This window comes from Orcinus orca, chromosome 6 (genome assembly GCF_937001465.1).
Source record: "Orcinus orca chromosome 6, mOrcOrc1.1, whole genome shotgun sequence".
Taxonomy (NCBI): domain Eukaryota; kingdom Metazoa; phylum Chordata; class Mammalia; order Artiodactyla; family Delphinidae; genus Orcinus; species Orcinus orca.
Genome location: NC_064564.1, coordinates 112,621,259 through 112,645,401, shown reverse-complemented (window position 1 = coordinate 112,645,401; position 24,143 = coordinate 112,621,259). Strand labels below are relative to the sequence as shown.

General features: G+C 58.0%; 1 protein-coding gene and 1 long non-coding RNA gene across 6 annotated transcripts in view; both read left to right on the top strand.

The window, feature by feature from the left end:
* Nucleotides 1–24,143, top strand: part of NIBAN2 (niban apoptosis regulator 2) — a 53,084-nt gene that overhangs the window by 8,154 nt on the left and 20,787 nt on the right. For 2 of the 5 annotated variants that reach the window (XM_033427156.2, XM_033427157.2), the window contains exons 2-4: nucleotides 7,919–10,168; nucleotides 10,255–10,418; nucleotides 23,064–23,194. In XM_033427156.2, the coding sequence (XP_033283047.2) occupies nucleotides 10,098–10,168; nucleotides 10,255–10,418; nucleotides 23,064–23,194 (366 nt within the window). In that variant the 5' untranslated portion in view covers nucleotides 7,919–10,097. The other 3 variants (XM_004269194.4, XM_033427158.2, XM_033427160.2) reach the window with 2 other exon arrangements.
* On the top strand, nucleotides 12,069–22,857 carry LOC125964871 (uncharacterized). Its single transcript, XR_007478164.1, has 2 exons — nucleotides 12,069–17,812; nucleotides 17,863–22,857. It is a non-coding gene; the product is annotated as an uncharacterized LOC125964871 (long non-coding RNA).

The window sequence follows — 24,143 nt, the reverse complement described above, 5'->3', positions numbered from 1 at the left end:
CCCAGGAGGGGCAGAGGAAAAATGAATTGTGGTTTGGAAACTGTGAACCCCACTTTCCCACCCACACATCTGTGGCCAAGCCAGCCGCAGCTGCTGTCCTTCCTCCCCACGCCTGACAGAGCTGTTTGTGTCCAGCCAAGTTTGTGAAACCAGAATCTTCTAGAAGAGGAGTCCCTTGGGCAGGAAGCTACTCACCCTCTTGTGCTTTATTTACCTGCCTCTAATCCTTCCCACCTGCTGGGAGCCATTTATGGGTGCAGCCTGGGAGGCAAGAGTCTCAGGGCTGGTGCCAGGTGACCTCTGGCAAGCCCTTCTTCCTCTCTGGCCCTGGTTTGCCAATCTGTGCAATGGGGCACTAGCACAATCTCTAGTACCCTCCTGGCTCTGACCTCTTGGGAGCCTGTAGGCTTTGGGCTGTGTTGAAAGCACAGAGCAGGTGCCCAGCAATTATTTATTTATTTATTTTGTGGTACGTGGGCCTCTCACTGCTGTGGCCTCTCCCGTGGCGGAGCACAGGCTTCGGATGCGCAGGCTCAGCAGCCATGGCTCACGGGCCCAGCCGCTCCGCGGCATGTGGGATCTTCCCGGACCGGGGCACGAACCCATGTCCCCTGCATCGGCAGGCAGACTCTCAACCACTGCGCCACCAGGGAAGCCCCAGCAATTATTTATTGTGTGATGCCATCTTGTTGTGGAGGGAGAGAGCCCACTCTGAAAACTGTCTTGTGCTGGGCCTGAGCTGGGTGGTGGGGATGAAGCTGTGACGCGAGCCCTGATCTCACGGGACTCATGCCATCCAAGACGCTTCCATGAAGCTGAACGCAATGTGGTTTGTGTTACAAAGGCAGTGGATCTTTATGTTTTCTGAAGTGCATATTGGTTTTAAATCTGGTCAGCCCAACTCAAGGGGCAGCATGTCTGGCCTTGACCAGGAGGCAACTGGCTTCTGCCAGCAAAGGCCCTGTGGCCTTGGGCAAGTTACTCTCCGCCTTCAGTAAAACGGGAAGGTGATCCCTGCCTCTGGGGCATGTGAAGATTCTGGGAGGCAGTTGCTCCTGGCACATGGAACCCGCTGGGTAAGTGGCAGTTCCATTTAGCTGAGTCCTTGGGGGAGCAGTGAGTCCTTGGGGGAGTCCTTGGGGGAGCAGTGTCAGTTGCCCGCCAGGGATTTTAGGAGTGATGGGACCTCCAGAGGGGAGTGGGCTGACAATTGCAGTTCTGTTACTGTTTTTGTTTTTTGTTTGTTTTTTTGGAAGTGTTCGCTGGAGAGGAGTGGGAAGGGGAGAAAAGAGAACAGGGCTGAAGCTTTGGGGAGTCTGGGCCCCGCTGGGCTGCGGAGCTGCGGTTAGCATGGAAGGTTCGCTCGCGGCCTGGCCTGCTCAGGCCGCAGATCCCCCTTGCCCTGAGTTTGGAGCTCGCTGATGGGCCGTGGCTGCTTTCCTTTTCTGGCCCAGACCTCCCTGCTTGCCAGGAAGGACGCTTCGCAGTCATCTGACCAATCCCCTCCTCCATTTCGTGAGTAAACTGAGGCCCAGAAAGAGGAAAGGACATTCCCAGGGTCTCAGAGGCTGCAGACCTGGGACGGGAACCCGGGGCCCTTTCCATTCCTGGACACCCCAGACAGCGAAGCCTGGTCAGGAAGGAGGGATGGGCCCGGGTGGGGCTGTGAAGGTTATAATTTTGAAAACTGAGTAAACAAACAAACCCTCTTATGAGAGAAGCGGCCCTGTGCTGGCCTCACAGACAGGCCTGTGTCTGAGGAGACAGCCCAGGCCTGTCCACATGCAGACAGCTAGGTGTTGTGGAGGATTAAAAAAAAGCGAAGCGACCTTCCCCTCCACCCCCACTGCCATGTTTCAGGCTGCCAGGAAAAGGAGCGGGGAGAGGCCTGATCCCCCAGGACGACCACTGCTCAGCCCGGCCGAGGGCAGCCCTCCGGGCTCTGCTCAGCACAGTCACGGCTCACTGGGGGGCTTTGGGCAGGGGGCTTCCCCTCTCTGGGCCTCAGTTCCCCCGTCTCGAAAATGGGGGCGATTCCATCTCTCAAGGAGGGTGGCCGGGGGGCACGGGGTGGGACACGATTTGGGCTGAGTGGCTGAACACAGCGAGCCCTTTCTCTCACGCTGACCTGAGTCTTTGTGGCCAGAGGTGAGGCCCCTTTCTCGGGGCAGAAGTGTTACTTTCTCAGGCCTGCCTGCTCCTGGGAGACAAACCTCCACTCCGAGTCGGGCTGTAGCAGGCCACCCAGCTCAGCTTTCCTGTTTTCCTGTTGAAATTGTGGCAGAATCTGAGAGGAGGTGCTTCTGGGGCCAGCCCTGCAGGCTGGGGGCCGGGCCGCAGTCAGGCCTGGAGCCCCCCAGGGTGGGGCTCAGCAGACTTCCTGCGTGATTAGGGGCAGAGCCCCGCGACTCCCCCCCCTCTTCCCGAGTCCCCCTTGTGGCTTCTGAGAGTCCAGCGCCGTGGAGGGGAGCTCGGCCTAGCCTCCACGCTGGGCCTCATTTTCCACCGGGGTTCAATGAAAGATTTGGGCGAGAGCCTCTTGGGGGTCCTCTGGGCCAAGTTCTAGGCCCCGAGAGGCCTTGCAGGACCCACGGACTAAGCCTGCAGCCAGGAGTGCTGTTCCCTGGACCCACTCGTGGCAGGCTGGGTTGGGCCCTCCTCCAGGTGCCTCATGTGGCTGTGGTCCTAGGTTCTTGTCCATGATATGAGCAGTACGAGGCAGACAGTGTGGCCTCGAGGGACAGAGCTAGCTCCACTGGCTACTAGCCAGGTGCCCCTAGGACAGTTACTGTGGTTCTTGAGGCCTTGGTTTCACCAGCTGTAAAATGGGTATGATAACAATACTACTTCCCTCATTACATGGGATATGCTTTTCATGTAAAGGTTAAATTGCATTATGTGCGTTTATCAGTTACATTTATGCACATTTAACGCAGTGCCGGGCATAGTAAATGCTCAATAATCAATAGCTATAATTAAAATTTGTTACTTTAAATTAATTCCTTAGCAGTGAATGAACGAGTAAATGTCCTGCAAGGTTTCCATCTCGCAGCACAGGGACCTGAAGCTATTTGGATGCAGGGTCTGGTGGGTGCAGAGAGGGCGCTGGGGGGTATGGAGGGGTGGGGCAGACGTGGGCAGGGGCACGGCCCTGGCTGGTTCTGACTTCCCCTCTGCCCGTCTGGAAGGAGTGTTTGCCCCCCACCTTGGTCTGAGACCACAGGCCTGGCGTGCGTGCAGCCGCGCACACGCAGCTTCCTCTCTCCTGGCGTGTATTCCTCTCAGTCTGACTCACTGGCTTTGAGTCTTTTGTTCTTGTCCTTGAGCCCCAAGGGTGAGGCTGGGAGAGGCAGGGCCCAGGGACTTGATCTTGGGTGGGCCGACCCTCCCCCTGGCTCCCGACCTCTCTGGGCGCTGGGCCTCTGGGACTAAGCCCTGGTGTGACAGGCTGGGGATGGGACACCTGGGTCCTGGCACCCCGACTGACTCACTGTGCATCCGGCGCAGGGGCACACCTTGACTGAGCGCCCACTGTGAGCATGGCACCCAAACCAAGCTGGCCCAGGCCCTGCCCATGTAGAGCTCAAGGCTTGGCCGGAGGGATGCGCTGAACAAGTGGTTCCGGCCAACCATTAATTAACTAATTATCAGAGGGCACATCGTGATGAAATGACCTCGCTCCGAGAGAGCTCGCCCATGTGGGCCCTGCACCAGGCCCGGGAGGAGCTCGGCCGCCCGATCTCTCAGCGATGCCTGTTATTTGCCCTCCTGTCACATGAGGAAACGGGCTCCTGATGGCCCAGGGACTCTCCCAGAGTCCTCCAAGTGGCCCAAGTCCCTTCCCCTCTTGGTGTCTCAGTTCCTGGTCAGGAAAACGGGTCCGTCCAGGAGGGGTGCTGTGACAGGCCAGGGTCCTGTTGCTGGGCCCTCCCAGGGCTTGGGATGTCATCTGGCTTTTAGGACAGTGACCACCAGCCTGGGGGACTGCATAGCCATTGAAAGTGAAGATGTGCTGTACGTCGGCAAGTATGTATGTCTGTGCAGGTGTAGAAAAAATATAGAAGGAAATTGATCAACATGTCAGTAGAGATTTTGCCGGGGGGTGGGTGGATGGATGGGACTCAGGGGGTTCACACCGGGAAGTGGGGGCTTGCTTCTCCAGCGTGGAGTCTCTCTGCGCCAGGCAGTGCAGGTGGGCGTGGTGGGAACAGTGGGGCGAGAGGAGCGTGCTGTTCTCATCCAGCTGGGCGGGTCTGTGACCCACCAGTCCTCCAGCCCTTAGACACCCCACTCACTGCTCCGGCCAGGACATGGCCCAGGCCCCCGTGTGATGCGCAGGCCCGCTGGGTGCTTAGAGCTGGACGTCGGCTGCTGAAGGTGTGTGAGGCGGAAGGCTGGGCTCGGGGCCCCCTTTCTGCAGTGCTCAGGGCTCCCCCTCTGCCTTGTGGCCTCAGCTCTCTGTGTCTCTGTTTCCCCACGTGTAAAGTGGGGATGGCGTAACCGCCTCGCAGTGTTGTGAGCTTCATGACGGAAGCCATGCCTGGCGCCTGGCACGAAGTGAACCCTCAGAGCTGAGAGTTTCTGCCCTTGGGGTCCGGCGCCCCCGCCAAGGTCAGGGCTTCCCTCCCAGAGGAGCCCTGGCAGGCTGGACTCGAGCGACAGGATGCTATTAAGTCAGGTCTTGGTAGTGAGCTCTGACCTCCCCCTCAGACCCACAATGGCTCCCACCTGCCAGCATCCAACAAAGGTCACCTCCTCAGGCCCTGGAGGCTGCACCTTTCAACTCTGAGCTTCCTCAGAGCCCCTCCTTTTATGGTTGTTGTCATTACACAAGCAATATCTAATATCAAAGAAAAATTAGAAAGTAAAGAGAAGTAACAGGAAGAAGATGAAAATCTGCAGCGGGCTGTGGGCATCTGCATCCTGGTCGTCCCCCTGAAGCATGTAGAATGGCTGCAGAATATTCCATCATGGCCGCAGTAGCCTGCCTTTTAACTTGCTCAGCCCAACGCCTATCGCTGGGCACTTGGGTTGTCTCTGTTTTTCGTTGTTGCAGGCAGTGCTCTGTTGGACAGCCTTAATCACTTCCATGGGATTAATCCATCAATCCCAGCATTGTTTGAGAGGCTGCTCAGTGCCAGGTCGTGTGTGGGGCTGGGGGTGCCGGATGGGGAGGCAACCATGGTCCTCATCCTCCCAAGGACCCCTTTCTGGGAGGAAGGACCCAGCATGGAACATCCGCCGAGGTGGGGAGCGAGGGCGTCTCTGGGAGCCAAGGGAGCGGCAGTGACCCAGACTTGGAGGGTCAGGGAAGGCTTGTTGGGGAAGGGGATGTCTAGGTGAGACCCAAGGCATGAAGAAAGGAGAGCCATAGGTAGAGGGGCAGCTCTGCAGAGCCCCAGAGCCGAGAGAGTGCAGGTATCTGGGGGAACCAGAATTGCCCAGAAATTGGTTTTGCCGTGGTTCTCGCTGGCCATGGCTGCAGTGCCCCTCGTGTGCACTACCCTTCGGTGGTTGTTTTTCAAAGTGCTGGTACATCTGTCCCCCACCCCGCCGTGGGGCTGGGATCTTCCTCTAATGGGGGACACAGAAGCAGGGTGACCTGCCGGCCCCAGGTGAGAGTCCCGCAGACACACCCGCCTCCGTCCCTTCACCTCACCCCAGGCTCAAGTGCAGGGCCTGCTCAGCTCCAGTTTCCCAGGCCCTTTGCAGGTGCTGTATCATTTGACAGAATCTGCCAGAAGAGGAAGCTGAGGATCCGAGCTTAGGTGACAGCTCGGTTTGCCTGATGGGGTGGTGACCTTTTCTGCTGCTGAGGTGCGACCTTGGGCTGGCCTGGCCGGCTCCAGGTGCGAGGCCCCACCTGTATAGGAAGCGCTCTACTGGGATTGGAGAGCCCCTGGCAAACACTGCCTCCGGGGCTGGGAAGGGTCTGTCCCCAGGCCTGAGCTGGCTTTTCTGGAAAACCCCAGCCTTTTCCTGTGTCGTAAGATGCCTGGGAGACCGAGTCAAGGGCTCTGGTGTAATCTCACAGCCGGGGACAGGTTTTATGTTCTCGTGCTGTGCTTGGTGCTGGGGATAGGTCATGAGTGGGACAGACGGGGTCCCTGTCCTCGTGGGGGAAACAGACACCAGTTAATTGTGAAAGCAAAGTTATGGTGATGACTAACGGGGTTCTGCCCTGAATGGGGGTGTGTGGCTGTCAGGGACAGTCACAGTCTGAGGAAGGGCTTGAGGGTCCAGCCCAATGGAGTCCAGCCCCTTCACTGGACAGACGTGCTGGAGAGCCTGAGAGAGTGAGGAACTTGCCCAGGGTCACCCAGTCACGGTCAGGTGCCCAGACTCAGGCCCCAGGGCTTTTTTTTTTTTTTTAATCTTTTGGCCGCACCACGTGGCATGTGGGATCTTAGTTCCCCAACCAGGGATTGAACCCATTCCCCCTGCGTTGGCAGCGCAGTGCCTTAACCACTGGACCGCCAGGGAAATCCCAGGCCCCTGCACTCTTAACCCTGCATCACCGCCTGGAAATCTGGGCTTGGAATCTGTTACCACTGCCAGGGGAGACGGTGAGCCCGTCCCCACTCGCCCTCAACTGACCCCCGGAGAAGCAGACACAGAACGTGGGCCTGTTGGCCGAGAGCAGAGTTTCCCATGATGCACAGGTGGGGGGCATGCAGGCACCTGGAACAAGGAATGTGAAGCTGGCAGGGCCTCCCAGGGGATTTGCCCTTGTACCCTCCCTTCTGGGCCTGCTGGAGCCCGAGGAGACACGCAGCTGGTGACCCCGGGGTGGGGCAGGGCCTGTGTCCTTTGCTGGCTCAGGAGGGCAGCCCGCTGGAGTCTTGTTATTTGGATAAACTTTCCATCTTCTATCTGCATGAAGCCTCTCCGTGCCGAGGGTCCCTGGCATTCCAGCCTGGGATTGGGTTTCCTTTTGGCCCAGCAGCGAGCACATGAGTGAATTTTCATCGTGGCTCATCTTCCTTCTCCCTCCCTTCCTGGGCTGGTCTCCTTTTGCTGCTCCCTCCCTGCCTTGAGCCCTCTCCCTGCTCCCACCCCACTTCCCTCTGGACCCAGGGAGCCAGCTGTGTGTGTGTGTGTGTGTGTGTGTGTGTGTGTGAGAGAGAGAGAGAGAGAGAGAGAGAGAGAGAGAGAGAGAGGGAGAGATGGAGAGGGGGGGGGGAGGGAGGGATAGAGCGATAGATAGGAAGATAGATAGACAGATGGGCAGGGGGATGGACGGGGGAGGCAGCAGCTTGGGAAGGAGGCTGACTTGGACTTAGTGAAAAGGATGGTGTCAGAGGACATTCGGCTAATGAAATGTGCGGGATTTGTGTGTCTGTGTTTAGCCTTTTTTCTTTTTTTTTTTAAATTTATTTATTTTATTTTATTTATTTTTGGCTACGTTGGGTCTTTGTTGCTGAGCACAGGCTTCCTCTAGTTGGGTGAGCGGGGGCCACTCTTCATTGCGTTGCGTGGGCTTCTCCCGCTGTGGAGCACGGGCTCTAGGTGCTCCGGCTCAGTAGTTGTGGCGCACGGGCTTAGTTGCTCCGCGGCATGTGGGATCTTCCCAGGCAAGGGCTCGAACCTATGTCCCCTGCATTGGCAGGCAGATTCCTAGCCACTGCGCCACCAGGGGGGCCCCCAGCCTTTTTTCCATTAGGCTTTGGCCAGAGTAACTGGCACTAGTGATTGATTCTTATTAGAATGGCAGCTGACGTTATCGGGCGCTTACCGACAGTCAGGCAGAGCGCCAGACACTCCTCACACATTCTCTTATTTGGTCCTCACAACAACTCTTTGAGGTGTATGCTATTTTTACCCCCATTTTATGTATAAAGAAACTGAGGCTTGGGAAGTTCATGGTCAGTAGCAGAGCTGGGTCTGTCTGTTTTATCTTTTTTTTTTTTTGGCCCAGCCTCGTGGCACGTGGGATCTTGGTTCCCCGACCAGGGATCAAACCTGTGCCCCCTGCAGTGGAAGTGTGGAGTCTCCCATCACTGGACCTCCAGGGAAGTCCCTGTCTGTTTGTGTTGTTACTGCTAACCTCTCTCCTGGGACAGAATCTTCTCCATAGCCTCCTTGCCAATTGGCCGTCCAGCTTCTGCTTGTATACCTCCAGTGACAGGGAGCTCCCTACTCTATAGGGGCCACCTGTCCCACCACTGGGCACCTGAGATGGAAAGCCCCTTCTGGAGTCCTGTCTGCCGTGGGTGGGTCACTCGAGAACAGCCTCCATTTCGGCCAGGGTCTGGCTATGTCTGGCTTTCCACGGCATCTCTTTTCCTGAGAATTATCCAACTCTTTTGTTTTGGGAGTTGAGCTAGGTCCTCCCTTTTTCCCCTTAACAGTCCTTACCTGGTACTCAGCCCTTTACAGCATCATTCGTCACATACTGAGCAAGCCTGAGCAAACTTGATGTTGAAACCATAGAGGTATTTTCATTAGCATTGATCTGGACGTCTTAGTCAATTCAATAAGACAAGAAAAAAAAGAGAGAGAGGTATAAACACAAGATACCAGGAAAGCAAGACACTGTGGTCCCGCCCTGGTGGAGTTCAAAGCACTTTCCCATCTAGCCTCGCCCTTGGCCTTGTCCACCCTGTGAGGCTACCTGTGGGAAGTGCAGGTTCAGAGAGACGAGGAGTTTGCCCAGCTGCAGGGCCGTGGAGCGGAGGGAGCTGTGGTCCACTGAGGTCTGGTGGCTTATGGTTTGTTGGGTGTTTGCTTTCTGAATCTTCGTTGGTGTTTCTCCGTCCACTTCTCCTTTCTGAATAGTTAACCTCTGAGGGACAAGGGCCCAGGAAGACCGGACCCCAAGCGTGTTACCTCCCCGTCCTCTGCATGGCCTGCAGAGCGACCGGGTAGCTGCTGCTTTGATTCCACTTTTCTGGTCCCCATTTCATGGCACGAAACGCATCACAGAAAATTGCCAGTAGCACGGGTGGACACACTGTGGGACCCCTGAGCTTGTGAAAGACCCCACTGCCCACCTGGCAACTCATCCCCCGGCCACCGACACTCGGGCAGGTGGAACTGCTTTCAGTTACTCAGGCATCACCATTGATGATACAAGCCCCCATCTGCTCGGGCTCTGTGGCTTTACTCATTTCATTGAATCCTTATGACAACCCGATGCGGTGGGGCGGGTACCACTGTTACTCCCATTTTTACGGCCCAGGAAACTGAAGTTCAGAGAGAATTAAGCCACATGTCCAGAGTCCTACAGTCAGTGAGCAGTGGGGTTAGTATTTGAACTGAGATCAAATTCTAGAACCTTGACACTACACTGTTCTGTGGAAGTGCCCTTCTCGACACAGGAAGGTACTCAGGTGTTTGTGGAACAGATGAATATTTTCTCGCCTGTCTGAATCTGTGCATTTCCTGTGTTTTCTGCTTGGCATGCTCTCCCTGCCCAAACCTCCTCCTTCACCTTGCCAGCACCCCTTCATGTCTCGGGTGCCGCCTCCTTCTGGAAGCCTTCCCCGACGCTGCAGGCTGGGTTAGCTGCCCCTCCTCTGGGTTCTTCTGCTGCTCCCAGCCCCATTGTAGGTTTTGTTGACAGTCTGTCTCCCTCATTAGACAACAGGGAGTGGGTTTGTCTAACTCACTCCTGAATGCCCAGTGCCCCGTGGTTGATGAATGAATGAATGAATGAGGGCAACACAAAACCTTTCTCAGCCAGCACGGTGGAGCCCCGGAGACCCTCACTCGTCCTTGATGCTGCCCCCAGCTCCCATTTTGGTTGATCCTGAGCTGACTGACGTGGATTTCAGGCTGTCCCCAGCGCCCTACCTCTTGGTGGCTGGTGGGAGGGGCTGGGTGGTGATGCTGGCTGTCAGGCTGGTCGTGGAGGAGGGGCTCAGGCAGCCAGTAGTTCTGCCTGGGATCTCAGGGTCTAACTCTAGTCTGGGTGCTACAGGGAAAGTTGGTGGTGGGCTCTCAAACAGGGGTCTGGGCCTGTGGTGGGCACCCACCAGCGTGAGGGTGCCGTGGCAGAGTGCCCTAGGCGCCCGGTCCAGCCTCAGCGCTCTGCACTGTGGGCGGAGAGCAGGCGTGTGTTGAGGGGCACCACGGCCTGGGGGCAGTTTTGACAGATGGCCAGGCCCCAGGCTAAGAGGACTCAAGCTCCAGTGGGCGTGGCAAGGAAGAAAAGAAGAGCACGCAGGTGAAGGTTGTTGCTGAGAAGTCAGTAGGCACGGGGGTTGGGTGTGAGCGGGATGGAGGTTGGTGTTTACAAAATCACCGTCACAGGTCAGCCGCCTCTGTGCCCAGCGTGAGGGAGAAGCTGATTATCCCCAGTGCACGGAGGAGAATACGGAGTGAGGCACCGAGCCACGGAGCTGGGGTTTGTCCTGTGTCTGTCTGGCTCCCAAGCCAGGGCTCTCTGGGGCAGGAGGATGGGCGAAGTGGAGCGGGTGAGCAGTCTAAGGAGGCTGGTCCTTCCTTTCCATCCTGCATGGCTCCGTTGGCCTGGGGTGTGGCCTTGGCCGTGGAAGGGCCTGGTGCAGGACGCCAGCCTCTGGAGACCAATGAGAGTGGAAGTGGCGCAGGGCAGGTGTGGGTGGGCCGGTCCCCCTGCAGGGGGGCCTTGGCACCCCTTCTCCACCTGCCCCAGCTTGGGTCTGTGTTCCCAGAGAGCAGGCACTCCTGGGTCTGGGCTCCCAGAACAAGCCACCAACTGTCGGGTGCCCACAGCCGACACTGGGCTCTGCCAGGCGGGGAGGGAGGGGCTGGAGGGGATGAGAGGGCCTTTGTTTCCTTCTGTTTGTGTCAAGATGGGAATCGACTTCCTCCCACTAAGGCGGCCTCCTCGAGGTGTAAGGGAAGGGCAGCCCCTGGCGGGTGCGGGTCTGCGGTCTGCCTTTGGAGGGTGGGGCATTTCCCTGGGCCTCCACTTCGCCCCCCCTTCCATCCCCCTCCTTCCTCTGAGCATGCTCTCCCACCAGACCTGGGTCGCTGAGCCGTGGTTAAATATTTGCTAACCGAGAAGAGCTTTAAAGGCAGCTTTGTAAGGGATCCTGGCCGGCCCCTCCTGGTCCCACTGCCTTGCCCCAAAGCTGCCTTCGTGCTGGGAGACCCGGCTAGCCTCTACCCTGCTCAACCTCCCTCCCAGGCCTCCGGGGCCGCCATTTTGGCATCCGAAACCGGGTGACCTTCCACCGCGGGTTGTTCATTCAGCACTCGTTTGTCGAGCACCCGTCTGGGCCAGACGTGAGCCTGGCGCTGGGTCTCTGTGTCACCACCGCCCCCCTGCCCCCCACAGACGGTCACGGTGGTTGCAGAAACCACCAAGTCTGTGGTGGTGGAGACTTCGGGGCACTGGACCTGTCCTGGCGGGGGTGGTCCTGAGGAGGTGACGTCCAAGCCGGGGGGAGGAGATGGCCAGGCGGAGAGGGTGGGCTCAGGGAGAGGGTTCCAGGCCAGAGACCCTAAGACCAGAGGCAGTTTTTCTCACTGGGTGCTGAAGCCCCAGACTCCTCTCCCCAGGCTGCTCTCAGGAGGAGCTGGGCCACTGACAAGACTAGGGGGCCCTGGCTGCCTCTTCCCCACTCCCCCAGCCTTGGTTTCCCCATCTGTCCAATGGAGAGCTTGGACTTGATCTCAGAGGGCCCTTCCCAGGTCCGGTGGCCTGTTTTCAGCGTATGTGCCTGGCCCGTTAATGAGGGAACACGCCAGGGCAGGGGTTCCACAGGTGCTGAAGGTTAAGATCACAGCCACGAACCCTCACAAGGCTCACGTGGCCCTTTGTTAGCAGCAAAACCAACATCTCCTGAGGGCGCTTTGACTGTTAACGACAGAAGCTAACATCTCCCGAGGACCCCTAGTCACTGAGTGAGGAGGGAGGGGGAAACTATCATCTTATGCCCGTTTTACAGACGAGGAAACTAAGGCCCAGAGAGGCCACTCTGAGCTCCGGGTTTGCTTCTTGCCTCGAGCTTGGCCCCAGAACACACCTGCCTCTGTGAGAAACCCACTCTCCTCTCCCAAGGCTGGTGCCGCGCTGAGCTCCTGGGATACAGACGTGACCGAGATGCCACCCTGACCTGGGGAGCTACCAGGCAAGTGGGGAAATGTTGCCAGAGAGTCAACAGGGACTCCTGACTTGCACAGTTCTAGGTACTGGGGTAGGGTGGTGAACAGAGGCTGGCTCGGCTTCGTGTCCCGGTTTTGCTCTTGCCTGTGTTATGTTGGGGAAATCACGTTTCTGAGCCTCCGTTTCCTCATCTATAAATGGGTTTAACAATAAATCTGGGTGAGGGTTGAATGAAATAATGTTGACGATAATTGCTAACGTAGATGGGAGCTGCCTTTGTGGCCAGCATTGGGCTAAATGTTACATGCATTAGCTCATGCCCCACTTATTATAATTACGTGCAAATGGGAAACTGCAAAGCATTGTGATGGAGGAGATGATGTCTGAGTAGGGCCCTGAAGTGTGGCTAAGAGTCTGAACTGTGGAAAAGAGGGGGAGGGGAGCTTCAGGCAGAGGGCACAGCACAAGTGAAAGCGTGGAGGTGGGAAGGTGGGACATGGGGGAGGGAGGGAGGACTGCGATCCTGAAACTGATTTGGCGCGATGTGTGCGGGCAGCCGTGTGCCAGGCCCCGTGGCAGGTGCTGAGAATTCGGTGATGGAGGAGCCCTGGTCTCTGGGGTCCGGCGAGAGCCTTTACAAAGTGCTTTGCGTGAATGTCTCCGGTGCGTTTCCACCGCCAGAGAGCCTGGGTTCGAGTCCCAGCTTGGATTTGGGGTTCTCCCCTTGACAGCTGGCTGGCCTTGGACAAGCCACTGGGCCTTGCAGCCTCTGTGTCCTCAGTGGGGGTGATACCTGTACCCACCTTCTAGGGCTGTTGCCGGGGCTCAGAGTGCGGCAGATCCCCCTGCAGGGTGCTGGGCGTCAGCAGCCGGCATTGTGCTTCACCAGCGGTGTGAGGCCGGGTGGGCTCCTCGGCTGCCCCGTGCTTCCGTGTCCCGCTCTGTCCTCGGGGGTGATGAGGACCCTCCTCCTCGGGGCTGTCTTGATGTCCCACGTGAAGCACGGAGCCGGCGCACTGTCAGGTGTCCATTGTTACCGGGCCTTGGCAGGCTGGGGGCCGCTGGATTACGGAGTGAGGCTTTTCCTTGTTCATAACTGGCCCCAGGGAAGGGGTGGCCCAGCAGAGGGTCCCTGCGGGGCACCTGAGGCTGGCAGGGAGGAAGCCTCGATGGTGGCAGCCACCTTCCCCAGGAGGAAGGACAGCACGGTGCACGTTCTCATGGCCCTGGGACCCAGGCGCGGCCCCGGGTCGGGCATCCCATTCTGTGCTGAGGAATCTCTGGGGCGGGTGTGGAGCTGCGCTGCTCAGTGTGGGCAGTGGCTCCCCACCGGGGCGGGGCGGGGGCCCTGGCTCAGGACCTCTGCCTCTGGCCTCTCACTCGGGGCTTCCTTCCTGTTCCTCCTTTGTGCCAGGTCCTGTCCCAGATGTGGTGGGTACTGCCTGGGGGTATGAGACAGGGCACAGGCCTTACCCACTGTGCAACCAGGGGAGGGGGGAGGTCCCACCCAGCCTGGGGACATCCCGGGGGAAGGGATGGTGCAGTGGAGAGTGAGAAGGGAGGGGTGTCCCTGACCCGGAGGGACCCCACGGGGAGGAAGGGCACCCAGGGGTCTGCAAGCACGCCGAGGAGCTTGATCTTTGTCATAAAGGCAGTGGGAACTGTGGAAATTTTTGAGCAGGGGAGATTCAGGGTGAGAGCTGTAACAAAAAGATCCCCGTGGTTCCTGTGTGTGGGAAGGATCAGAGGGAAACGGGAAGCCGAGGGGGTAGAAATTTGGAGGCCGTGGCAGGGGTACGATGGGAGGGGCCTGGTGTGGAGGTGGGCTGAGCTATACTGGCCTCTCGACCAGCCCGTGGGCAGCTGGGACGCCCACCTCACCCTGATGGCCTTGCTCTGGGGAGCAGGACACGGCTGGGGTGGGAATCCTCTTGGCTCCAGAAGTCGGGTGATCCTGGATCAGTCCCTCGCCCTCGCTGGGTGCTGTCGCCCTTATGGACAAGGACTGGCCTGGCCGGGGGCACCCAGCTGTCCTGTCCCCTCCTGGCTCTGGCTCTGGCTCTGCAGGCTTCCAGCTGCTAGTTCAGGCTCTTCTCACGGGTGGGCTGCCAGCCCTCCTCTCCTGCTGGCCGATGGAGCCTGTCATTATCCGCCTTCCGCCAGCTTCGCCCCCTGATTACAGGAGCCCCGTCGGCCACCCACAGGGCCAGTGCTGTGGGGCGCCCCAGGGGCTGGCAGTCTGGAAGGTGGGGGTGAGATGCATTTGCCCAAACTTTTGTTCCCTGTTAACACTCAGACTGTTCTGGGTCCATATAATTTATAAGCTGTGTGTCCTTGGAGGACTCACTTAGACTCTCTGAATTTCAGTTTTCTACTATGTGACGTGGGGACAGCACATAGAGTAACTCGTGTAATTGTAGCACCATCCTGGGTCCAGAGGAGCTGCTGAGCGAGCGGCTGTTGCTGTTATGCGTTAGTAATAATAATAGGGGGTGTTGAGCAGAAAGGCCCCGGGCCGGGCACCGAGGGCTGGCATGCCGACCCAGCTCTGTCAGGACATGCTGTGTGACCCTGGGAGAGTGTCTCCACTGCTCTGGACCTCAGGCTTCCCTGGCTGTGCCAGGCAGATGATGGAGATGGTGGTACTTCGGACAACTCTGTGACACAGGGAAGCTCAGTCCCTGCCCCCACTCTGCCTCTGCTGTCCCTTTGGCTCTGGGGTGGGTGGGGTTGGTATCCCCAGTTGCCTCCCCCACCTTCCCGCCCCAGGCCTGATCCCCTGGGCTCTGGGAACCAGGCAGGCAGGTTGTGGCCCTGCCCCACCCCACAGGGTGCTGCCCTCCTGGTTTCAGTTGGCAAATCTCTCAGCCCTGACGCGGGGCTGGGCTCTTGGGTGAGGTGTGTCCCTGGAGCCCACTGGAGGGACCGGATGAGCCGGGGGTGGGTCTGGCACAGCGCCCTCAGCTTGGGCCAGTCCAGGGCCGGGACCGGCCTGAAGCCCCCATGGTTGGCACAGGGCTGATGTGGTCTTGGCTGGAGAGCGTCCTCTCCGTCGTGGTGCCTTGTCAGTGTAGAGGGGGTCCCGGACCTGCGCTCATATCCTGCCTCCGCCGCTTCCCGGCTGAGGGACTTGGCCATTCTCTGGGGCTCCGTCTCCTCACCTTAAACATTCCTCCAGTTCAGACACCACCTGCCCCAGGGCTGAGTTGAGGATTGGGGGGGATGATCGAGGTAAGAGGCTTTAGCGCAGGTATGGCGTGAGCTGGGCTTGGGAGGGCCACGAGAAGGCGAAGCATCTCCTTAGCTTGGCGCTGGAGGCTCTCGGAATGTACCTTTCTGGGCCCTTTCTCTGAGGACCTCTGTACTCCTTCCTCCCATCCTGAGCTCAGCAAGCCCCTTCTCAGTGGCCCCCAGAGTAACCAGGGAACTTCAGGCCACCTTGGGGCCTCCGCAGTTCTGGCCCAGCCCCCGCTCTCTGAGTGCAGGAAGTAGTGTGATCCTTAACTTGTCAGTTTGGAAGATCAGAGATTAACATTCTTCTGGCTGCCTTGCCTGCTGGTGGTGCTGGTCCTGGGGTTGGGCCGGGACAGGCCAGGGTTTGCTCCGCCTGTGTCAAGGGCCTCTCCCTGGGTTAGAGGAACCTTAGACAAGAGGCACCTTACAGGAGCCCCCATTAGCAGCATGCCTCCTCCTTGCCAGGGTGAAGTGCATTATGCTCTTAGCCCATTGATCTTATAACCTGATCAGGGCAGATACTGTTGTGCTGTTTTGCAGAGGGGGAAACAGAGGCTCAGAGAGGGGAAGTGCCTTGGCCAAGGTCACACAGCTAGTTGGTAGCAGAGCTGGAACTTGAGCCCAGAGCCTGAATGCCCAGTGGAGACGGTGCCGTGTTTGCAAGTGGGGGTGATGCTGGGTCCTGCTGCACCGCCCGCCCCCAGTTCTTCTGTCCAGCCCGAGGGGGGCTGTGGTCAGCTTCCACTCAGAGCTGACTCACCAGCAGCTCAGAAATGGTGCTGAGGGCTTCCCTGGTGGCACAGTGGTTGAGAATCCGCCTGCCAATGCAGAGGACACGGGTTCGAGCCCTGGTCCGGGAAGATCCCACATGACGCGGAGCAGCTAAGCCCATGCCTTACAACTACTGAGCCCGCGTGCCGCAACTACTGAAGCCCGTGCGCCTAGAGCCCGTGCTCCACAACGAGAGAAACCACCGCAATGAGAAGCCTGCACACTGCAACGAAGGGTAGCGCCCGCTCACCACAGCTAGAGAAAGCCTGCGTGCAGCAACAAAGACCCAACATGGCCAAAAATAAATAAATAAAATAAATAAATTTACAAAAAAAAGAAATGGTGCTGAGGCCAGCATCCCAGTCAGCTCCTGGGGTGAGCCCAGCACTGATCAGATAATCTTTGAGATTTTAGATCAGCTGAGCCAATAGGGACCCACCCTCACATTTTGCAAGTAGGAAGATTGAGGTCCACAGAAGATTGACAAATGAGGACCCAGTAGGAGTGAAGTTTCCCTGCCAGCTCCGACCAGGTAGGGGCTGGAGAGCCCAGACTTCAGTCTAGGCTCTTAGTCACCAGCTGTGTGACCTTGGGAAAGTCATTTTGCCTTTCTGAACCTCGGTTTCCTCATCTGTAGAATGGGGATTGTAAAGCCTGTGTTGCCTGCCTCTAGGGAACAGGCAGAGATCCGGCAACAAGGTGTAGGGCAGAGCCTTGGAAATTGTGTTGGGAATGAAGAGGCTTCAAGAGGTGGGGGAGTGTGTAGGCTCTGATATGAGACTAGGTTTGAAACCCACCTGTTTCCCCTTTTATGCCAAGTGTCTTTTTTTTGGCTGTGCTGCACTTATGGGATTTTAGTTCCCCAACGAGGGATTGAAGCGGGGCTCTCAGCAGTGAGAGTGTGGAGTCCTAACCACTGGACCGCCAGGGAATTCCCTAGGCTAAGTGTCTTTCAGAAGATCTCCAAGTTACCCTGAGCCTCAGTTTCCTTACCTATAAAGTGGGGGTGACAATCTATCAGCATTACCTGAGCTCTTGAACAGACACAAGTCCTCAGTGGAAAGAAAGGCACCCCAGTCAACTCTGGGAGTTAGTTCTGGGGGCAGAGTCAGGAAGACTGGCTGGTAAGGAGGCCCCTCTGGGTCACCCTCGATGGTCCCAAAGAGTACAGGCTTTGGAGACATGGTTCCGGTCATCTGGGGGGCAGAGCCATCCTAAGAACCAGAGATACAGATGTAAGATCCCTTATTAAACCAGCTCGCCAAAAGACGCCAAAAGAGCCCCTGGGGCGGCGGGCAGGGGGAGAGAGGTTGAGAGAGCCAGAGAGAGTGAGAGAGAATGAGTGTGTGTGTGTGTGTGTGTGTGTGTGTGTGTGTGTGTATTTCTCCCTGGCCTCCGTGTCCTGGGCGTGTGTGCGTGTGTGTATTTCTCCCTGGCCTCCATGTCCTGGGCGTGTGTGTGTGTGTGTGTGTGTGTGTGTATATGTCTGCGTGTATTTCTCCCTGGCCTCCGTGTCCTGGGCGTGTGTGTGTGTGTGTCCCTGCGTGTATTTCTCCCTGGCCTCCGTGTCCTGGGCGTGTGTGTGCGCATGTGCCTGCGTGTATGTCTCCCTGGCCTCCGTGTCCTGGGCGTGTGTGTGTGTGTGTGTGTGTGTGTGTGTGTGTGTGTGTGTGTGTCTGTCTGCGTGTATGTCTCCCTGGCCTCCGTGTCCTGGGCGTGTGTGTGTGTGTGTCTGCGTGTATGTCTCCCTGGCCTCCGTGTCCTGGGCGTGTGTGTGTGTGTCTGCGTGTATGTCCCCCTGGCCTCCGTGTCCTGGGCAGTGGCCTCTTCAAGTCTGAGTGGAGCCGCTGCCTTCGTGCTGTGGATGTGGCATGGAGGTGGAGGCCTGGGTGGGCAGTGGCTCCCTGAGGTCGCGGAGCACAGTGGTGGCCGCACCCACACTCCCAGAATTCGCGTGCCGTCCTCTTGGTTTCCTAAGGGTATCAGGACCCCCGCAGGCAGTCGCATGGCAGCCCGCGTCGGTGCCCAGGCGCTTCTGCTGGCTGATGGGTGAGATGGCCTTTCGTGAGCCATTAATCTTTCTGGACCTTGGTTTATACACCTGTAAACGGAGGGTTTATTTACCTGTGTTCACCTCGGGGCCCTTTGAAGACTCTGCGTGTGTCTGTGTGTCGGGCCCTGCGTCTGAGTGGGATGAGCTGACCTCCTAATTCTGCAGGATATGCTGGCAAAGGGGCACAAGAGGGCCCAGTGATTGGTTCTGGGCTCTCGCAGAGGCTGAAGATTATGCCAAGGGAGCCCACCAGGGTCAGGTGGGAACCTGGGTTCCTGCATGGTCCTTGCACCTGTCCAGGTGTTCCCACCCCCTTACCCTTGCCTGTGCAGTTCCTTCCTCCTAGGGAGCGCTCCCTTTTTCAGGTCTTTGTTGAAGACCTGCCGATCCTTATCATTATTATTATTTTGCGATTCTCTTCCTGCTTCTTTTTTAAAAAAGTCTTTATTGGATTTTTTCAAACTATGAAAGTTATGCCTGCTAATAAAACTTTCAAACAGTCCTTACTGTTGTTACGAGCTGAGCACGATGGTTATGATTAGTAGTAACATTTATGGAGGTCCTGAACTGGACCCATCTGTTATGCCCATTTTACAGATGGGGAACTTGAGGTTCTGAGAGAGCTAGGCAGCTTGTGGGGCTGGGTCTTCAGAACTGGGATTCTGAACTCACAGGGCCTGGGGCTGGAGGGCATGCTCCATCAGTACCCCCTACCTTCTTATCCTAGAGCATCTGGGTCTGAGTGCAGGAAAGGAGGGAGGATGTGTGAGAAAGCGTGGAGGGTGGGTGAGGCCGGCACTCATCCTCAGACTGCTCCAGCCCAGCCCCTCTCCGTAGCTCCCAGCAGCAACTGCATCGCTACAACTAGCCAGGGCCTCCCAGTTCCCGGGCCAGGGACCCCTGCAGTCGGCCCTGCCTCTGGAGAGGGGCCACAACCTACTTCTCTGCCCGCTGCGAGGAGGGATGTCCTGTGGGGCCCTGTGGACAGTGGTCAGAGCCGGGACCAGGAGGGGGTCAGCAGGCTGTGGCTAGAACCCTGACTGCCTCGGTCTGGCTCTGCGGCCTCAGGTGAGCCCCTCACCCTCTCTGGCTCACAGTCCCCTTTGGGCTGATGAGGCCCCGAATCCCTGGCATGTGGTGTCTCCCGAAGCTTGGGAAGAGGAAGGAAGAGCTGGTACAGGTAGGTGTGGAGGAGAGAGGGGCGCCTGAGGCCTCGGGGACTACCCGTGGACACCCAGGCAGGGACGCGTGGTGGGATTCGAGTCATTAAACCCCTCTGGCAGCTCCAGGGAGATCGCCGCTGCAGGGTGGCGAGGAGGGAGAGAGTGGGGTGCTGAGCAGGCCTTGCAGGGAGAGGGCTGCCTGGGCCGTGGCCCCCGAGCTCAGCAGGCAGGAGGTGCCTCTCCGGGGCTGCAGTGCCGCCTGCACCCTCCTCCGCAGCGTCCGGCCAGAGAGGCTGCTGGGGGACTCTGTTCGGGGCTCCTCCTCTGGGAGCCCTTTGTTCCTGGAGGGGACTGGACCCCCTCCCCTCCCTGCCTCTCTGAGGTCTTTCCAGCCCTGACACCTAGGCCCCCCCCCCCCGCGCAGCCCCCCGAGTCCTCATCCTCTGCCTTCCTGTGGCACCTCCTCTGTACCAGCACGTGGCAGTTCCTCCCAAGTTGTCTTAGGACATCTCTTAAGAATGTGCTCCTGGCTGCCAAGAAGCCATCCCGCGGCCCTCTTCTGTCACGGTCTTCCCTTTCCAGCGCTCCCTCTGTTGCCAAACCCGAGCTGAGCTACCCAGTTCCCTGGCGCTGCCGGGACCCTCCTCCTGTGGCCCCTAACCTCTCACCCAGCGGGCGGGTGGCGGCGTCCGCAGCCCCTGGGGCGTGGCGTGGGGTGGGCACTCAGTCCTTAGAGACCAGCCTCCCTCCCTATCCCAATCCATTCGGCTCCCAGCTTGGAGAGCAGATTGGGGTACTGAGAGACCCCACACTGTCTGATCTGTTTGGTTCTGGAATCTCCGGTAGCAAAGAGTTTATCTGGAAGCAGGTCCAGGTCTAGACGGTTCTCGAGTTTGGGTAGCAAGGCATGCCTGTGGTGGCGCTTGGGTGAGATCAGGGCTGCTGCAGCCTGTTTGGGGGCGCAGCGCCCATGGGGCTGTCTTCTCGTTTCCTACTCCTTTGAGCGAGGCAACCCATATTTCTGTCCCCTGTCCCCTCTCCCCCCTCTGCCGGGTGACTTCTCCTCTCCCACTCCTCGTGCCCTCTACTCCTGGACCCTGGTCCCACAGCATCACTTGGATAAACTCTTCTGCGTCCCGACGTGAGAGGCCAAGAATGAATTTCCTTCTTGCCTCCTACTCTGCCCCTGTCAGCCTGGATGCGTCAGGCCTGTCAGGCTCACCTTCGTTTTGTGTCTCCGTCTGGGTCACCTTGTTCCCTTTTTCACTTCCTCGGCCTCCCCTGGCTTCCTCTTCAACCCACAGTCCCACCCAACGTGGGCCTCGGTGTGCCTCTCGATGGGGCGATGCCTGGGCCTTCTGGCTGGGCCCTTCCCTGCCAGGACGTGATGCCTGGGCTTAGCTGACCCGGCAGCTGAGAACATGCTGGGAGTCAGACAGACCTGGGTTTGAGTCCCGACACAGGATGGTGGCTTCCTCCTGGGCCTGGCTTCCCACGCATCAGGGCACATTCTAGCCCTTCTGGAAATAATGCTGTGTCTGAGGCTGGGTGCATCAGGGCTGAGTCAGGCATCCTAGAGCTGTTGCCGAAGGACCCTTGAGATCCGAGGGCCAAGCCTACCCATGCTGCGTGCTGGGAGAGTGCCCATTGGCTGTCCGGCTGTTTGAGGCAGAGCTGGGGCAAAACCCTGGGCTGGAGGCTGAGAACCTGGCTCTCCAATGCTGGGTCTGCAAGCCTCCTCATCCTTAACGTGGGAAAACAGTAACACTGACTCCCTAGGGTTTTTGTGAAGATTCTTTGAGATCCTGCATGTGAAACTTGCCCACCCACTGGCTTGGGTTAGCACTCAATAAAAGGGAGCGATTATGATGACGATGACATGTTTTATCAGTATTGTTGTTGTCTACGGTCCTGTTTTCTCTGTTTGGCTCCAGCGCGTTACCTCGTCTTCCCCCACCCCCAGCCCGCCTCATCATTTTTCAAAACAATTCCCGTGGTGTTTGAGAGAGTTCTGGTTGTTTATAGTTTTTAAAAAATAGGCATTCAAAGCAAATTCCTCATTTGTTCTCCCCTTCCTCCCCCCCAGACAGAATCTGAACAGACACGAGCTCATTCCAGGAAAGGGGAGCACAGGCCTGTGGAGACGGACCCATGGGCTGAGCCGCCTCTGGAAGGAGTGGAGGGAGTGGGCCTGCCCGAGACCCTAGGTGTGGGATGTGGCACCTGCTCTCAGGCTTCCTCCCCAGCCACCACCTCCTGGCTGGGCCCCAGGACTGCATTCCAGTTATGCCACTCGCTAGCTGTGTGACCTTGTGCCAGTGACTTAACCTCTCTGAGCCTCGGTGTCCTCTGTAACTGGGGATAACACCAGCCGTACCCCGTAGAGCTATTGAGAGGATTAAATGAAATGCTGTCCTAGCTGGGTGCCCTCGGTATCCAGAGGCCAGCCATGGGAGGGACGGCGTCACTTCAGCCCCTTCTCCTCTGAGAAAGGAACAGGTCTTTGGAACCTGGAATCCAAGACTGTCCGAGGTGGTAGGGCCTGTCCATTATTGAGTCTGGTCCTCACGGTGTGCAGGGGGAAACTGAGGCCCAAAGAGGGGAGCCGCACAGTGGGTCAGCACGAACCCTGGGGCAGGACTCGAGCTACAGCTACTCAGGACCGGGAAGCCTTGCCCAAGGAGAAGGCGCCCTCGGCATGGGTTACAGCCCTCTCTGGACCTCAGTTTCTTCGTCTGTGAATGGGGACACCCAGGCAGCATGTGCTGGGCTTGCTCTGGTGCCCCAGTACTCGCCTTCTCCGTCCAGAAACTGCTTTAGCCGAAGAGAGAAGCAAAGAGCCAGTGAAAGCAAAGGGGTTGTTAACTTGGTAGATGAGTTGATTTTAGAATGTTTATTTTTTTATTGTGAAAAGAATCATGCTCATAAAATAGTTCAAATGCTATACAAGTGAATAAAGCAGAAACTGAAATTTGCTCTCTGCTTTTCATTCCCACACCCAGGTGCGCCGCCCTTAACAGCCTGGAGTACTGCCTTCCGGACCTCTTTCTGGAGGTCTCCAAGCATAAATCACTCATAGGCACATGCAGGAATAATTTTAAATGAGATGATATGCAGTGTGGGATTCCGTAGCACTGTTTTCTTTACGTGGCCGAGTACGGACACCTTCCCTTTGTTGGTACCTGTACCCAGGTCCCCTAAATCTTCTGAACGTCCTGGGTGAACTGCTAGGTATTGAATCATTCCCCATGTGCACAATTGGCTTGTTTGTGGTGATTTCTGGTGCGTAGATGCCTGCTGTCCTTGTGTGAGTTCTGTGGGCTGGATTCCTACAGGAGCAAGTACAACATCAAAGGGCACCCATGCACCCTTGGAACTGCATGCAGCTGTGGTGGTCCCCCTCCAAAAAGGCCGTCCCAACTTCCCACTCCCCCAGTTCTGGTTAAGGTGCCTGTTCTCGTCCCGGCTGGTCCTGGCTGGTCTGACAGGTTGGTTCCGCTTGCGTTTGTTCGCTGGCTGGTGAGGCCGAGCGTCTTTTCATGTGTCTGTTGGTTTCTCGTGTCTTTGGTGGTTTCTCTGTCAGGGTCATTGCCCTTTTCCCCGCCCAGAGGCTCACCCACGTGTGTGTGGGAAATGCACCACCCCTACCAGGAATGCAGTGCAGATGCAAACACGGAGCTCGGAGCTCCTGCGGACAATTTTATGAACTGGGATTTGGGGCAAGGCGGGTGCCCCTCCCTGGGGCAGGGTTGCTGCCCGGAAACAACTGCACCAACCTCATGGCCCCTTTGTCCCTCCCTTGCAGAGAAAACCGGGAAGATCCTGACGGAGTTCCTCCGCTTCTACGAGGACCAGTATGGTGTGGCTCTCTTCAACAGCATGCGACACGAGATCGAGGGCACCGGGGCGCCACAGGCCCAGCTGCTCTGGCGCAAGGTGAGAGGCGCTGGGCCAGGGGCAGGGCGGCCTCCATGGCCTCTGTTTCCCATTGTTGCTGGATGGTCTCTAAGGGCCGCACCCGGCTTCTGAATAGGCAGGTGACCTGGTGGTGGTGTCGAGGTCCTTTTAGCACCGTGGGCGACTCCCCCGGGCCAGCCCCTTCGTCAGCAGAGCTGGGGCTCTGAGTCATCTTGACAGGCCTGGTCCAAGCCCAGCTCCTTCTCTTACACTCTGTGTGCCCGCGAGCTATTACCTCACCTGTGGAGCCTCATGTGCTCATCTGTAAACCCGGACGAGCACACCTCCCGAACCTGGTGGCTGTGAGGATTAGAGATTTGTTGGCTGGGCGCCTGGGGCTGGGCGGGTGCTGGCTGACACTGTCATCATCCCTGGCCTTGTCATTATCCCATTATCAGTGGTAGGATTATGTTTGCACAGTCAATATTTGTCCAGTGAGGACTGGAAGCTGCCTGGCTCCAGCCTGGGGGTCAGCATGGGCCGGACGAGGTGGAGAGCCTCCTGGGGAGGGGGATCCTGTGGTCGGCCCTGGTACGGGGCCGGGGATGGGAATGGCGCCGAGGAAGTGAGGGGATAGCCGGGGCACTGGTGGGGCTCTGGGTTCCCGGCTGGAAGCCGCCAGGCCTGGGTCTGAGCACTTGGGGTGAGAGGCCAACCCTTGCTCCTCTGGGGGTGCTGCAGGGGCCCTGTGTCAGCCCAGGGAAGTCCTGTTTGAGGGCACTGCACGTCCCATTACTTGGGTCATTCCCTTTCAGTGACCTTCACCCTCTGCCCACTGGATGGCCGGGCAGGTGGCAGAGGGAGGGGTGATGAGAAGGAAGGGTGCCAGCCCCCCTACTCTGCAGGTGTACCGGCCCTGGAGTGGCTGAGTGGCAGCCCAGAGGCTACTTATTCCTGGCTGGTGGCCCCTGGCAGAGCGCCCAGCGGC